Source organism: Carcharodon carcharias, chromosome 6 (genome assembly GCF_017639515.1).
Source record: "Carcharodon carcharias isolate sCarCar2 chromosome 6, sCarCar2.pri, whole genome shotgun sequence".
NCBI classification, from domain to species: Eukaryota; Metazoa; Chordata; class Chondrichthyes; order Lamniformes; family Lamnidae; genus Carcharodon; species Carcharodon carcharias.
In genome coordinates this window covers 50229885-50245140 of record NC_054472.1, presented here as the reverse complement: position 1 = coordinate 50245140, position 15256 = coordinate 50229885, and the positions used below count along the sequence as shown (strand labels likewise).

General features: G+C 40.9%; 1 protein-coding gene across 2 annotated transcripts in view; it reads left to right on the top strand.

Annotated features, from left to right (window-relative positions):
- Nucleotides 1–15256, top strand: part of LOC121278769 (programmed cell death 6 interacting protein) — a 132613-nt gene that overhangs the window by 30311 nt on the left and 87046 nt on the right. For both annotated transcript variants that reach the window (XM_041189194.1, XM_041189193.1), the window contains exon 4: nt 6925–7052. In XM_041189194.1, coding sequence (XP_041045128.1) covers nt 6925–7052 — 128 coding nt within the window. The remainder of the gene's footprint in view (nt 1–6924; nt 7053–15256) is intronic.

Here is a 15256-nt window from a genome sequence, read left to right as displayed (position 1 = left end):
TGAAGATGCTTCCTTGAACCACTGCAGCCCATGTGGCGTCGTACACCCACAGTGCTAGCAGGAAGGGAGTTCCAGGTTTTTGATCCAGTGGCATTGAAGGTCTAGGAATACAGTTCCAAGTCAGGATGGTGTGTGACTTAGAGGGAATTTGTAGGCGATAGTGTTCCCATGTGCATCTTGTCCTTGTTCTTATAGATGGTCGAGGTAAGAGTTTGGAAGGTGCTCTTGAAGGAACCTTGGTGAGTTGCTGCAATGCATCTGGTAAATGATACGCATTGTGTGCTGGTGATGGAGGGAGTAAATATTTTAAGGTGGTAGGTGGAGTGCTGATCAAGCAGGCTTCTTTGTCTGGATGGTGCTGAGCTTCTTGGGTGATGGAGCTGCACTCCACTGGGCAGGTAGATAATATTCCATCACACTGAGGAGCTACATACGAACATATGATTAGGAACAGGAGTAGGCCATTCTGTTCCTTGAGCCTGCTTTGCAATTCAATAATAGCATAGCTAATCTGATTGTGGCCTCAGCGCTGCTTTCCTGCCAACCCCCTATAGCCTTTGACTCCCTTGCTGGTCAAATGCTAGATCCATTAATTTTAAGTGGTGGTCCCTTGTTCTGGTCTCTCCCACAGTGGGACACTTTCTCCCAGCATCCACCCTGTCAAGTCCCCTCAGGATCTTGTAAAACTCCTATGGATACAGGCCCAACCTGTCCAACCTTTCCTCATAAGATAACCCCCACATTCCAGGAATAAGTTGAATGAAATTGCTCTGAACTGCTTACAATGCACTTATGTCCTTGTTTAACTAAAGAGGCCAAAGCTGTACAGAGTACTCTTGATGTGGCCTCACCAACCCCCTGTACAACAGCTGTAGCAAAACATGCCCACGTATTACATTCATTCTCCTTGCAATAAATGACATAATTCCATTTGCCTTCTTAATCACTTGTTGTTCCTGTGTATTAACTTTTTGTGATCCATTTATCACGACACCCAGATCACCCTTTACCAGAGTTCTGCAATATCTTTCATTTAAATAATATGCTGCTTTTCTATTCTTCCTGCCAAAGTGGACAAGCTCACATTTTCCCACATTGTACTCATTTTGCCCACTCACTTAGCCTATCTATTTACCTTTACAGACTCCTTATGTCTGCTTCGCAACTTACTTTTCTATCTTTGTGTCATCAGCAAATTTAGCGACCGTACATTTGGTCCCTTCACCCAAATCATTGATATAACTTGTAAATAGTTGAGGTCCAGTAAGAACATGAGAAATAGGAACAGGAGTAGACCATTCAGCCCCTCGAGCCTGCTCCGCCATTCAATAAGATCATGGCTGATCATCTTGTGTTTCGATTTCCACATTCCCATTTAACCCCGATAACCTTTGATTCCCTTTTCTAACAATAATCTATCTACCTGTGCTTAAAAATATTCAGTGACCCCGCCTCCACCACCTTCTAAGGCAAAGAATTCCAAAGTCACACAACCATCTGAGAGAAAAATATGTCTCCTCACCTCTTGTTCTAAAAGGGAGATCCCTAATTTTAATACAGTGCCACCTAGATCTGGGCTCAACCAAAAGAGGAAACATCCTTTCGACATTCACCTTGTCAAGGCTGTTCAGGATCTTGTATACTTCAATCAAATCACCTCTCTGTTCTAAACTCATGTGGAAACAAGCCCACTTTGTCCAACCTTTCCTCATAAGACAACCCACTTATTCCAGGCATCAATCTAGTACACATCCTTTGAACCATCTCCAATATATTTACATCCTTTCCTTAAATAAGGAGACCAAAACTGCACACACTATTCGAGGTGTGGCCTCACCAATGCCCTGTATAACTGAAGCATAACATCCTTAGTTTTATGTTCAGTCCCTCACGTAATAAAGGATAACATTTCATTAGCCTTCTTAATTGCTTGCAGTACCTGCATGCTAACTTTTTGTGACTCACACTAGAACACCTAGATCCCTCTGCACCTCAGAATTATGCTGCCATTCTCCATTTAAGTAAAAGCAAGAAGAATCATATGGACTTGAAATGTTAACTTTGTATTTCTCTCTACAGATGCTGTTAGACCTGAGCTTTTCCAGCATTTTCTGTTTTTGTTCCATTTAAGTAATACTCTGTTTTTCTGTTCTTCCTACCAAAGTGAACAATTTCACATTTTCCCACATTAAACTTCATTTGCCAGATCTTTCCCCACCCACTCAACCTATCTATATCCATCTGCAAACTCCTCATGTCCTCTTCACAACATTCTTTCCTATCTATCTTTTTGTCATCTGAAAATTTAGCTACCATGCCTTCACTCCCGTCATCTAAGTTATTGATGTAAATCGTAAAAAGTTGAGGCCCCAGTACAGACCCCTGTGGGACTCCACTTGTCACATCCTGCCAATCAGAAAAAGATACATTTATGCATAATTTTTGCTTCATGTTGCCCCACTACACCATGAGCTTTTATTTTCAGTAATAATCCTTGATGTGGCACCTTATCAAATGCCTTCTGGCAATCTAAGTACAGTATATCTGCAGACTCCCCTTTATCAATTGCGCATGTTAACATGATTTTCTTTTTACAAAACTATGCTGACTCTTCCCAGCTATATATCCTTAATGATCAACTCTAATAACTTCCCCGCAACAGGTGTCAAGCTAACTGGCCTATAGTTTCCTGTTTTCTGCCTCTCTCCCTCCTTGAATAGAGGGGCTATACTTGCTACTTTCCAATCTGATGGAACCTTTCCGGAATCTAGTGAATTTTGGAAAATTAACACCAGTGCATTGACTACCTCATTAGCCACTTCTTTTAAGACCCTAGGATGTAGTTCATTGGGACCCGGAGATCTGACAACCTGCAGCTCTATCAATTTACCCAGTTCTGCTTTCTTAGTGATTTCAATTTCACCAAGCTCCTTTCTCTTGTTCACTTCCTGATTTGCAGCTATTACTGGAATGTTTTTTGTATCCTCTATAGTGAACACAAGCAAAATATTTGTTAATTTCTCCTGCCATTTCCTTATTTTCTACTATTAACTCCCCACTGTCACACTCCAGAGGACCAACATTCACTTTACTTACTCTTTTCCTTTTTAAATACCTGTAGAAATGCTTGCTATCTGTTTTTTGCATTTCTAGCTAGCTTCATCTCAGACCTCTAATTTCTTTCTCCTGATTAACCTTTTAGTCATTCTCTGCAGTTCTTTATATTCTGTCCAATCTGTCCTGCCACTCAATTTTGTGGACTTGTATGCTTTTTCCTTAAGTTTGATGCTTTCCTTAACAACCTTGGTTAACCACGAATGGCGGGTCCTCCCTTGAGAATTTTTCTTTATAGTAGGAATGTGCTTATTCTGAATACTCTGAAATATCCCCTTAAATGTCTGCCACTGCTTCTCAATTGATCTATCCTCTAGCCTAGTTTCCCAGTTCATTTAAGCTAGCTCAGCTTTCGTGCCCATATGAACTTGATTAAGGACAATTAAGATACTAGTCTTAGACTCGCTCTTCTCCCTTTCAAACTGAATGTAAAATTCAATCATGTTGTGGTCACTGCTGCCGAGAGGTGCCTTTACTCTGAGGTCATTAATTAATCCTGTCACTTTACACAATACTCAAGTCTAACATAACCTGCTGTCTGGTTGGTTCCAGAACATGCTGCTTTAAGAAACTATCTCAAAAGCAGTCTAAGGACTCCTCATCCAGGCTACCACTGCCAATCTGATTTTTCCAGTTAATATGTAGATTAAAATCACCCATGATTATTGCCGTCCCTTTATCATAAGCACACAATATTTTCTCTTGAATACTTTGACCCACACTGTAGCTACTATTAGGGGGCCAATAGACTACTCTCACTAATGATTTTTCTCCCCTACTATTCCTCATCTCCACCCAAACCGATTCTGCATCCTGACCTCCTCAACTAAGTTCATCTCTAACTATTGCACCAATGCCCTCTTTATTAACAGTGCTACCCCTCCACCTTTACCTAGCTTCCTATTCTTCTTGAATGTCATGTGCCCTTCAATATTAAGGACCCAATCTTTGTCATCCTGTGCCATGTCTCCGTAATTGCTACCAGATCATATTAATTTACTTCGATGTGGGCCATCAATTCATTTACTTTGTTATGAATGCTACATGCATTTAGATGGAGAGCCTTCAGTTTTGTCTTTTTGTTACCTTTGTAACATCGAGTCTTGACCATTTATGTATTCTTAGATTTTTCTCTCTGCCCCTTCCTGCCATTCTCTGACCCTCATATTACTATTTTGCTCTCCTGTCTTGACTCTACACCTTGAATTGCTACCTCTATTGAAGCTTGATCCCTCACTCCCTCTAGTTTAAAGCCTTCTCTACTTCCCTATTATGGGATTTGCAAGGACACTCGTCCCAGCATGGCTCAGGTGTAAACTGTCCCAAAGATACCGCCCCCACTTTCCCCAGTACTGATGCCAGTGCCCCACAAACCGGAACCCATTTCTCCCACACCAGTCTTTGAGCCACACATTTGCCTCTACTCTTATTTGCCCTATGCCAGTTGGCACGTGGCTCAGGTAATAGTCCAGAAATTATTACCTTTGAGGCTCTGCTTCTTAATTTGTACCTAGCTCCTCATACTGACTTGGCAGAACCTCTTTCCTAGCTCTATCTACGTCACTGGTACCAGCATTAATCCCTGTGAGATTCCACTCATCACATCCTGCCTACCTGAAAATAACGCATTTATGCCTACTCTGTTTCCTTGTTAGCTAACCAATCCTCTATCCATGCTGATATCTTACTTCCTACATGATGAACTCTTAATTGTGCAGTAAACATTGATGGAGCATCTTGTCAAATGCCTTCTGGAAATCTAAGTGCATAACATCCACAGGTTCCCCTTTATCCATGTTACTGGGCACTTCCTCAGAGAACATCAATAAAATTGTCAAATACTTTTTCCCTTCCACAAAACCATGTTGACTCTGCCTGATTGTATTAAGTTTTTTCAAGTACCCCACTATAACCTCCTTAATAATAGGTTCCAGCATTTTCCCTATGCCAGATGTTAAGTTAACTAGCCTGTAGTTTCCTGCTTTCTGTCTCCCTCCTTTTCTGAATAGAAGAGTTACATTCACTATTTTCCAATCTTGGATCTTTACAGAATCCAGGGAATTTTGGAAAATTAAAACCAATGTATCTAATTTCTCAGCAGCCGCTTCTTTTAAGACTCTAGGATGAAGTCCAGCAGGACCTGGGAACTTGTCAGCTTTTAGTTCTAATAATTTTCTCAGTACCCTTTCCTTGGTGGCTAATTGTTTTAAGTTCCTCCCTCCCTTTCACCTCCTTGATTCACAATTATTTCTGGGTTATTTGCATCCTCTGTGGTTAAGTGGCCCTTGTATATTGTGGACAGGATTTGGGGAGTCATAAGGTGACCGCAGAATTCCTAGCCTCTGATCTGCTGTAGTTACAGTATTCATGTGGCTGATCAAATTGTTTTTTGTCGACCTCCCAGATGTTGATAGTGGGGGCTTCAGCGATGGTAATGCCATTGAGGATTGGTTAGATTCTCTCTTGTTGGAGATGGTCATTGATGGTGCGTGTGGCATGAATGTGACTTGCCACTTATTAGCCCAGGCCTGAACGTTGTCCAGGTCTTGCTGCATGCGAGTATGGACAGCTTCAGTGTTTGAGGGGTTGCAAAAGGTGCTGAACAAACATCAGTGAACATTCTTCTTCAGAACTTATGATGGAGGAAAGGTGATTTATGAAGCAGCTGGAGATGGTTGGGCTGAGGACATTACCCTGAGGAACCCCTGCAGCAATATCCTGGGCCTGAGGTGGTTGATTTCCCAGAACTACAATCACCCTCCTTTGTGTTAGATATGACTCTCTCCTGATTACCTCTGAATCAATTTTACTCTGGTTCCTTGATGCCACATTGTATCAAATACTGCCTTCATGTTAAGTCCAGTTACACTCAGCTCATCGCATGCTGTGGAGATGATGGCGGTGGTGGAGAAGGGCCAAGACTAAATTTCCAAATCAATGCATTATGGGAATATGGTGCCAGTGTAATTTGGTGAGGATATGAATAATAGATGCTGGGACCTAATATGGAATGCTAAGTGAAACAGAACATAAAGGTACTGTATGTAACCTGCAACATTAAGAAATCGGAAAACAAATACTCTGCATTCAAATTTATAACTAAGTAAATGTTGAGGCACTGTTTAGCTATGCTATTAACCTATCTACAGCTTATGAGATTGACATCTGGAAAGAAATATAGTGGTTAAATTAACCTAAAATGATCAAAATTAATTTTTTTTTTCACTGAAAAAACCTACATTTATTTTTATGCTTCTTATGAAGAAGCTAAGCTGTTGTGTTGCTGGGGTGCACTGAGAATTTGTTTGTTCACTGACTTTGAGACGGCCAGTTACGATAGTGTCTCTAAGGCAGGGAAATGTTACAGGTATAGGGCAGGACTCTCTGCATAAGGCTAGTTGCTCTAGCGTTTCCAAGGCAGAGGTTGGCAATTACTGAAGCAATCCCAAACTAGTTTGCCTGTATGTAGAACAATGTTCAAAAAGTCAAGGGAAATGAAAATTCACCATCACTGTTTTTTGCTAGTGATTGAAGTTAAAATTATTCCCAATATGTTTAGTATGTATATTTTGTGCATTACTGACATAGTTGTGACACCATTGGGTTTGTTCATACTTGTTATCGAATCTTAACATAGCGTTGATAATGTACTACTTCTGTTAAGTGCAGAAAAGATTTGACAATAGCAACACAGGTTAGCTTTTTATAAAACTTATAATCGGAAACTATAATACCCAAACTATGAGATCATAGTTTAGAGAATTTTAGCTACTGTACTGTGTTTTTATAATTTCTTGCATTTGATTGCAGCCCTTGCGAGTTTGGGATATGAAAAGAGCTGTGTATTGTTCAACATTGGAGCTCTTGCCAGCCAGATTGCAGCAGAGCAGAACCTGGAGAATGATGAAGGGTTGAAAGCAGCAGCTAAGTATTACCAGGTATGCAGACTTCCCTTTTATAAAATCTGTTGTCATATTTTTTATTCGTATTTTTTTTTTGTTGGTAGTCTCACTGTCTTGCCACGAAGCTTCATACCAGGTTTCTCCCTGACATATTTTTGCTCCTTTTCCTCATTAGCCTTTCCATTGGTGGACTTCTCACTTTTGATAAATTTCAGCTGGAGCTACTTGATCATCTTTGCCTTTATGCCCTTGTATCTTTTACTCTCACCCATCTTGTTATCCCCTCTGCTGGGTCCCCATCTTCAGTTCCTCGAGTCCAAGTGGTGCAATCTTAGAATCAAGGAGTTTTTCAGGACAGGAGGAGATGATTTGGGCCATCATGCCTGTGCAGGCTCTTTGAAAGAGTTATCCAGTGTGTCTCACTTGCCTGATCTTTTCACTTAACCCTGCAGTTTCCTCTTATTGTACTATTTATTCCATTCCTTTTTAAAAGCTGCTATTAAATCTGTCTTCTTTGCGCACTCATGCAGTGTGTCCACATCAAAATGATTTGCTACATTAAAAAATCACCGTTTCAGCAATTACCTTAAATCTGTGACCTTTTAACCAAATAGTGTGATCACTATTTTTCAAAAGCTCCCCCAGACTTAGATCCAACACTGCTTCCTTAAAAAAATAAAATGCTCCCTTAAAAAAATAAAATGCTGCAGATGCTGGACATCTGAAATATAAACAGAAAATGCTAGAAATATTCAACAAGCCAGGTAGCAGCTGTGCAGAGAAAAACTAAGTTCGCAGTTCAGTTTGATGACCTTACTTGTTAGAATGGAAACATGCTGATCAAGAAGGTTCTTGTGTACACATTTCAGGAATTCTTCCCCCTCTTTGCCCTTTGCATTGTTTTTTCCTACTCTCTTCCTATTGTCCTTGCATCTCTTTGAAGTCCACTTGCAAATTTGCTCATTTACATCCTTCCCATTGTTTGGTGGCGTGTAGCTTACCCCCAACTAATAGTTCCCTTTTTCTTGAAGTCTGCCCAAATCACTTCAGTCTTTGAACCCTCAAGCACATCATCCTTTCCAGGGATGTAACCACAGCTTTGATCAATACTGCCATTCCCACTCCTTCCTTTGCTTCCCTTCTCTACTCTTTCATGAATACGTTGTAGCCAAGGATATTATGTTTGCATTTCTTGCCTGGTTTGAACCAGATCTTTCTTATTGCCAAGATTTCATAATGCCATGTGGCATCTTAAACCTGCCGCCCTCCAACCATACTGGCAGTGCTCTGTGCATTTATGCATGACAGAGTTACCTGAATCTGCCTTTTATTTCTCCCCAAGGTAAAAGCCAAGTACTGTGGATGTTGGAAACCTGAAATAAATACAGCAATGGTGGAAATACTCAGCAGGTATGCCAGCATCTTTGAAGAGAGAAATTGAGTTGATGTTTCAAGTCGAATATGACTGAAGAGTCACTTTTGACTCTCAATGTTTACTCTGTTTCTCTCTCCACAGATGCTGCCGGACCCAAGTATTTCCAGCAGTTCTGTTTCTGTTTTTATTTTTCTCTGCTGTTTGATATTTCATTTCTGAACTGATTATTGCATTGCTCTTGTCTTTCAGGATCTCTGTTCACCTTTGTTTCCCCTCTCTGCTTCACCCTTGTTCAACTCCCCAACCAATTTATTGTAAACTCAAAAAAATCAGACTCATCATTCATTTAGTCATCCATGACCAAATCTAGCTGCACCAATGAAGTAGTTACCTACGGTTACTTGATGTTTCAGGATCATCCTGGAATGTGAAAATAACCTCGGCCAATCCTCCTCTGAAGCTGCGCAGCCCTTTGGCCAAAAGTCCCCACACAAGTCGACCCATTTAAATTCCCAGGTGTGTGTGGCTGTGCAAAAGAATCTAAATTGCTTGAGTGCTCAAAAAGTATGAAGGAGTGTTGCCCTTGGCTCCTTTTTGCCACTCAGCCATCTAGTTGAACTGTTCTCCTGTGCACCCTCCATCATGACCTCAAACAATAATTCTGAGGAACTTTTGAACTTCTTTTCAATAAGAATGAGGTTAGTTGCCAATGTCAAATCCTCCCCTTCCCCCATCTGTAACTTGCATCTTTTTCAAGTTTCTCCCCTTATCAGTGTGAGAGAATCATAGAATGGTTCCAATACAGAGGAAGCCATTTAGCCCATCTCAGAGAGTAGCTCAGATCCTATTCCCCTGCATTTTCCTTGTAGCCCTGTAAATTTTTTCTCTTAACATAATTATCCAATTCCTTTTTGAAAGCCTTGATTGAATCTGCCTGTACCACAATCTCTGGCAGTGTATTCAAGACCATGACCACTTGCTGCATAAATGCTTATTTTTCATCTTGTTTTTGGTTCTTTTGCCATTCACCTCAAATCAATCCCCTCTTGTTCTCGACCCTTCTGCCAGTGGGACCAGTTTCTCATGATCTACTGTGTCGAAGACCCCTCATGATTTTGAACACCTTTACCAAATCTTCTCTCAACCTTCTCTCAGGACAACAGCTCCAGCTTCTCTAATCTATTCACGTAACTGGAATCATTCTTGTGAATCTTTTCTGCACCGTCTCTAATTCCTTCACATCTTTTCTGAGGTGAATTGCCCAGAATTGAATATACTGCTCTAGTTGGGTGGAACCAGTGTCTCATATAGGTTCACTATAACTTATTTGCTTTTGTACACTCTGTCTCTGTTTATAATGGCAGAATTTCATATGCCTTTTAAACCAGTTTCTCAAACTGCCCTGTCACTTCAATGATTCGTGTACATATACTCCCACACCCTTCTGCTCCTTGCACCCTCTGTAGAGTTCTATGCTATATTGCTTCCCCTTATTCTTCCTACCAAAATGTATTATTGATGCATCCTTGCATTAAATTTAACTTGCCGTATGTCTGCCTATTCCAGCATCCTGCCTGTCCTCTTTAAGTCCATCACTATCCTCCTTGTAGTTTGCAATACTTCCAAGTTTTCTTATTTGCAAATTTTGAAGTTGTGCCCTGTATACCCAAGTCCAGACCATTAATAAAGATCAAGAAAAGCAGAGGTCTTAATACTGACCCCTGTGGAACCCCATTGTGTACCTTCCTCCAGTCTGACAAGTAACGATTTGCCACTATTGTTTACTGTCACACAGCCAACTTCATATCCATGCTTACTGCCCTTTTTTTTTCATGGGCTTGTTATGGCACAGCCGATGGTAAATGCTGAGTTGTTCAAATCCCAAAGGGAAACTTAAAACAATTGCCACAAATTGTTTTGCAATTTGTATAAATTTCGAGATTTGTGCCTTTAATTCAGTAGTAATACGATCACCAAGTCTTATAGGTTTTTACAAAACTAGATTAAACATTTATTAATAAGGGAAATTTTAAGCATATACACATGTCTAGAAATTGCTGGTATAATAAATTCTAAATCCCCTAATTAATCTGACTCCCAGTTGCATTTTCGTTAAGGTAACAGTCGGACCCATAGATTTTAAAAGACCCAGGCAAAGAAACATGATACCCTGACAATCCAATTCAAAGTGAGTTTTCTTAACTTTGGTTCTTTGCAGACAGCAGCTTGAGATATAGATGCTGAAGGCTTTTCACACTTGTTAGGTCTTAAAATGCCTACCCTTACACAGCCTTTGCTCCTTTATACATATTTTTTCCTTTGAATACAAATTCCATTGTTTCACTATCTTTTGACGTTACCTTTCTGATAATAGTCTTAGTACTAACTTTACCAGTAATCTTTGGGAAAAATAAACACACTGTTTCTGAACTTCACCTGGCTAAGGTCACACATTTCACCCCTCCTTTGAAAACAATCTAATCTGCTTTATTTAAAAATGCAAATGTCCTTTTACACCTTACATTCTAAGCTTCCCCCATGTTTACATCAAAGCTTTCAGACCAGCTGCCTTTAATCCAATTAAATGCCTGTCGCACGCGCGCACACACACACACCAGTATTTTACAATAAATTCCAATAACCTTATTATATCTTCCTGACAGGCTTCAGCTTTACTGACAAGCTCGTTATGTGGCACTTCAATTGCTGGTGTTCCTTGATTAACCCACATTTTTCCAAGTGACTGTTGATTTTGTCTCAGATTATTGTTCCTGAAAGCTTTCCCATACCAAAGTTTAAAATTACTAGACTGTAGTTGCTGGCCTTATACCCGATTTTGAGCAAGGTTGTAACATTTGCAAATCTCCATTACTTTGACACCACCACTGTATCTAAGGAGGATTGAAAGATTATTGCTGTTATCTCTGCAATTTTCACCTTCATTTCCCTCATTATCCTTGGGATGCATCTTAGCTAGTTGTGGTGACTTAACAACTTTAAGTACAGCGAGCCTTTCTAATACCCCATCTTTATCAACTTTTAGCCCACTCAATGCCTCAGTTACTTCCTCTTTCACTGAGTTTGGCAACATCTTCCTTGGTAAAGATAGATGCCAAATACTCATTTTGTACCTCAGTCATGCTCCTTGTCTCCATGTGTAAATCCCATTTTTTGGTCCCTAATTGCCCCCAGCCCTCCTTTTGCAACCCATTTACTTTTATACGCCAAGAGAAGAATTTTGATTTCCTTTTTTTGGCAACTGCCAGTCTGTTCTCATACACTCTGCTTCTCATTTCTTTTTTCACTTCCCCTTTGACCTTACATTATTCAGCCAGTTCTCACTTGCCTTATCAACTTGACATCTGTCATTGGCATGCTTTTTGGCTTTATCTTTCTCTTGCGCTTACGCGCTCCCCCTCCCTCTTTTATTTTCCTGGGTGCTGTGTTTTCCACTTGTTGGAATATACCTCGATTGTTCCTGAATCATCTCCTCTTTAAAGGGAGCCAATTGTTCCATTGTATTTTTACTTGCCAATCGTGGCTTTTAATTTATTGGAGCCTGATCCATGTAATTGAAATTGGCCCTCCTCCAATTATCTATTTTTATTCTGGAATGCTCCTTGTCCTTTTCCATAGCTAACTTAAAAGTTTATGATACAGTGATCACTGTCCCCATTCACAGGTGCATTCAGTATCTCTCAGTTTGCCATTTCTCAAACCTTGTGGTCAGGCACAGCATACTAGAGTCCAGCAATATCTTGTGCTGGGACCTGTCCATTTCATTTGTGATTAATACAGTGCTAGTATTATTGTTGATTCAAATTCTTCATTACTGTTATTTAGACTTTTGCCTTAAAGCTGGTTCATGTTTGAGAATGCTAATCACCATCAGTTCAGGCAGCCACAACACATAGGATTATTTGTATTAATGTGTTCTGTAGTTCTGAGATTATAAGCATTGCAAGATTCTTAAGAAGTTGAGCTAATTGTCTTTGAAGTTTGATTCCTCGTATTATTTCCCAGTGGAGTATAAGAACCCACCTATACAGAACAAGGTTTCCACTATTCTCCATTGAGGGACCTGAAAGCTGGATCATGTTGTGTAAGATTCTAAATGAGGAGTGTTCTGCAGATATAAATCGCTAGTGGTTGAAATGAAATTTGCACACTGAATAGATATTTGTCACTGTTTAGGTTATTGTGGTCTAGGGAACCAATCGGTTGTAGCAACCACGAGTTGGGTAACAGGCTCATAGAATAGTTACAGCATTGAAAGAGGCCATTATGTCTCTGTTGGCTCCATTCCCCTGCCTTTTTCATGTAGCTCTGCAAACCTTTTCAGAGAATTACCCAGTTGCCAATTGGAAGCCACGATTGAACCTGCCTTCATCCCACACTGGAGCAGTGCATTTCAGGACCCTAACCTGGGGTTACAGAACTGTGGTTTGTGACCCCTGTTGAGGTCACAGGATGATCATTTGGAGTGGTGAGCTCTGAGGCAATAGTGGAGACCGTCTAGTGGAGACTCTCCTCAGATTGACACCGAGGGTTTGTTGCACGTGCATGCATGATGTTTTGGTCTGGGGCGTTGGGGGCTAAGACATCATTCTGTATTTTTATAAAATATATATATAAAAAATTCCTGGCTAATCTGTAAGATTGTTTTTTACAACTGGACGAAGGCTTTAACTAACTGAAGCCATGACTTACTATGACTTGCACAAAAGGAATTTTTGGCCTTCAGAACAACAGCAACGTGTTATCCCTAAAGAAATGCTAATGCCCCAGGTGACTACTGAGATCAAAGCCCCAGGAGTTGTATAAAGGCTCTTTAAATCTCCAAGGCCAGGCCCCTGGCCAATGGAGGCCGTCTGTGAGGACGAGGGGACCCGGAATCCTCTGAACTTATGAAAGGTTGATATGGTAACCATCTCAAGAACCCGGACCAGGAATATACATCCTTTGCCCAAACCAAAGTAGCGAAGTGGGAGTCATGCCATGTGACACCCTCCCCCAAAGCAAACTGCTAGAACATGCAATATTGCCTTGTGGAGCAAAAAAAAAGGCAGACTGACATTTTCCATCTCGCAGGCAGCAGCAGAAAAAGGGCTCTGTCCAGGCTTTTGAATACCTAACTCCCCGCCTACAATGTTTTGTACTGGAACCTTTCGACCTTCTGTACCAGCGCTTACAAGACTAATTCACTCCGACGGGCTGATCTCATCGTTTGTTATCTCCACTGGAAAAGTGAATTAATTAGCATCTGTCTTCAGCCTGTTGAATCTGAAAGAATACACCATTTGACTTTGATTCTGGCCTCTGGACTCATGAAACAATAATTCTTATTTTGTCTGTGGTCTTTGCCCTGTACCTCTTTCTTTCCCTTGTCCCTCTTTTATTGGGGCTACGTAACACCATCACACTCCATGTTTTCAGTGTGTGTAAAAAATAAAGTAATCCTTGTAGTTAATATTTTAAATTCATTCATGGGATGTGGGCATCACTGGCTAGGCCAGCATTTATTGCCCATCCCTAATTGCCCTTGTTCAGAGACCATTTAAGAGTCAACCACATTGCTGTTGGTTTCGAGATGCATGTTAAGGGCATCAGTGAACCACTGGGTTTTTGCAACAATCGACAACGGTTTCATGGTCATCATTAGACTTTTAATTCCAGATTTTTATTGAATTCAAATTCCACCATTTGCCGTGGTGGGATTCAAACCCAGGTCCCCAGAGCATTACTAATCTAGCGACAATACTACTACGCCATTGCCCCATGCACCCCATTTATACCACAGGGCAGATTTTGAATGATGCAATGCATGCATGCTTTCCAAGTGATAAACAGATTTGCAACTATGTCAGCCTAAACATAGGAAAAGGTCAATACTGGCCAGCAATGCTGAAGGCTCACTATGGCCTGTGCACATCAGCCAACATCTCAGTCCAGCCACAGCACAAGCTCAAAATGATATCGAATAGTGGTTACTTTATTCAGCTGTTGAGCTTTGACCTGTCGTACCAGTCACTATTGGGAGTTCCATCTTGCTTTCAAAGTGAATTGACAAAAAAAGGAATTTGTACCTCAATTAACTTACTCGCATGCACTGTTCAATGCACTTATCTCAAGTTTGCTATGGACTTATAGTGAATTGAATCACACCAAAACTGAGAGGTATGGAAAATACACTACCACATAAAAAAGGGGAAATCAAAAATGAAAAACATCTTTCTGTTCATGGAAGGGCAGTGAGAGGAGAAATCAGGGCTGTTTAAATTAAAACGCCCTCCTGTCCATAACTGGTCCCATCAGAGTCTTCAAACCAGTTGTGTAGAAAACCACTGGACCCCACCAAACAACTCGTCCAGCCCTCCTCAACAACTGTTTCCAGCTCCCCCCACCTCCACCCAACCTCTGATCTCACTCTGGGGTTGCACCAATGTTCAAGAATTGAAAAGGGACCACAATAGGGAAAAGTTTTTGAAGCACTGTCCTGGCCACTCACTATGAAGAAAACATTTTCCTCATGTCATCTCTGGTTCTTTTTCCAATCACTTGAATCCACTGGTTCTCAACCTTTCCACCAATGGGAACCAGAACCATAGGCCTGAAACTTTCAGCCAGCGGGGGCGGTCGCAGAACTGATCGCTGCCTGTGATCGGCTCTGCGCCGCCATTTTACACGGGCGGGCCAATTAAGGCCTGCCCAGAGTAAGACGTGAGCTGTAGCGTTCAGCGCTACCTATGCGGGCTGCCTCAGAGATTGAAGTGATTTTCAAATAAATAAATGGATCCAAAACTTATTTAAACGTCCCCTCATGTGACTGGGACATAATTTTATATCTCATAAAATTTTTATTTAT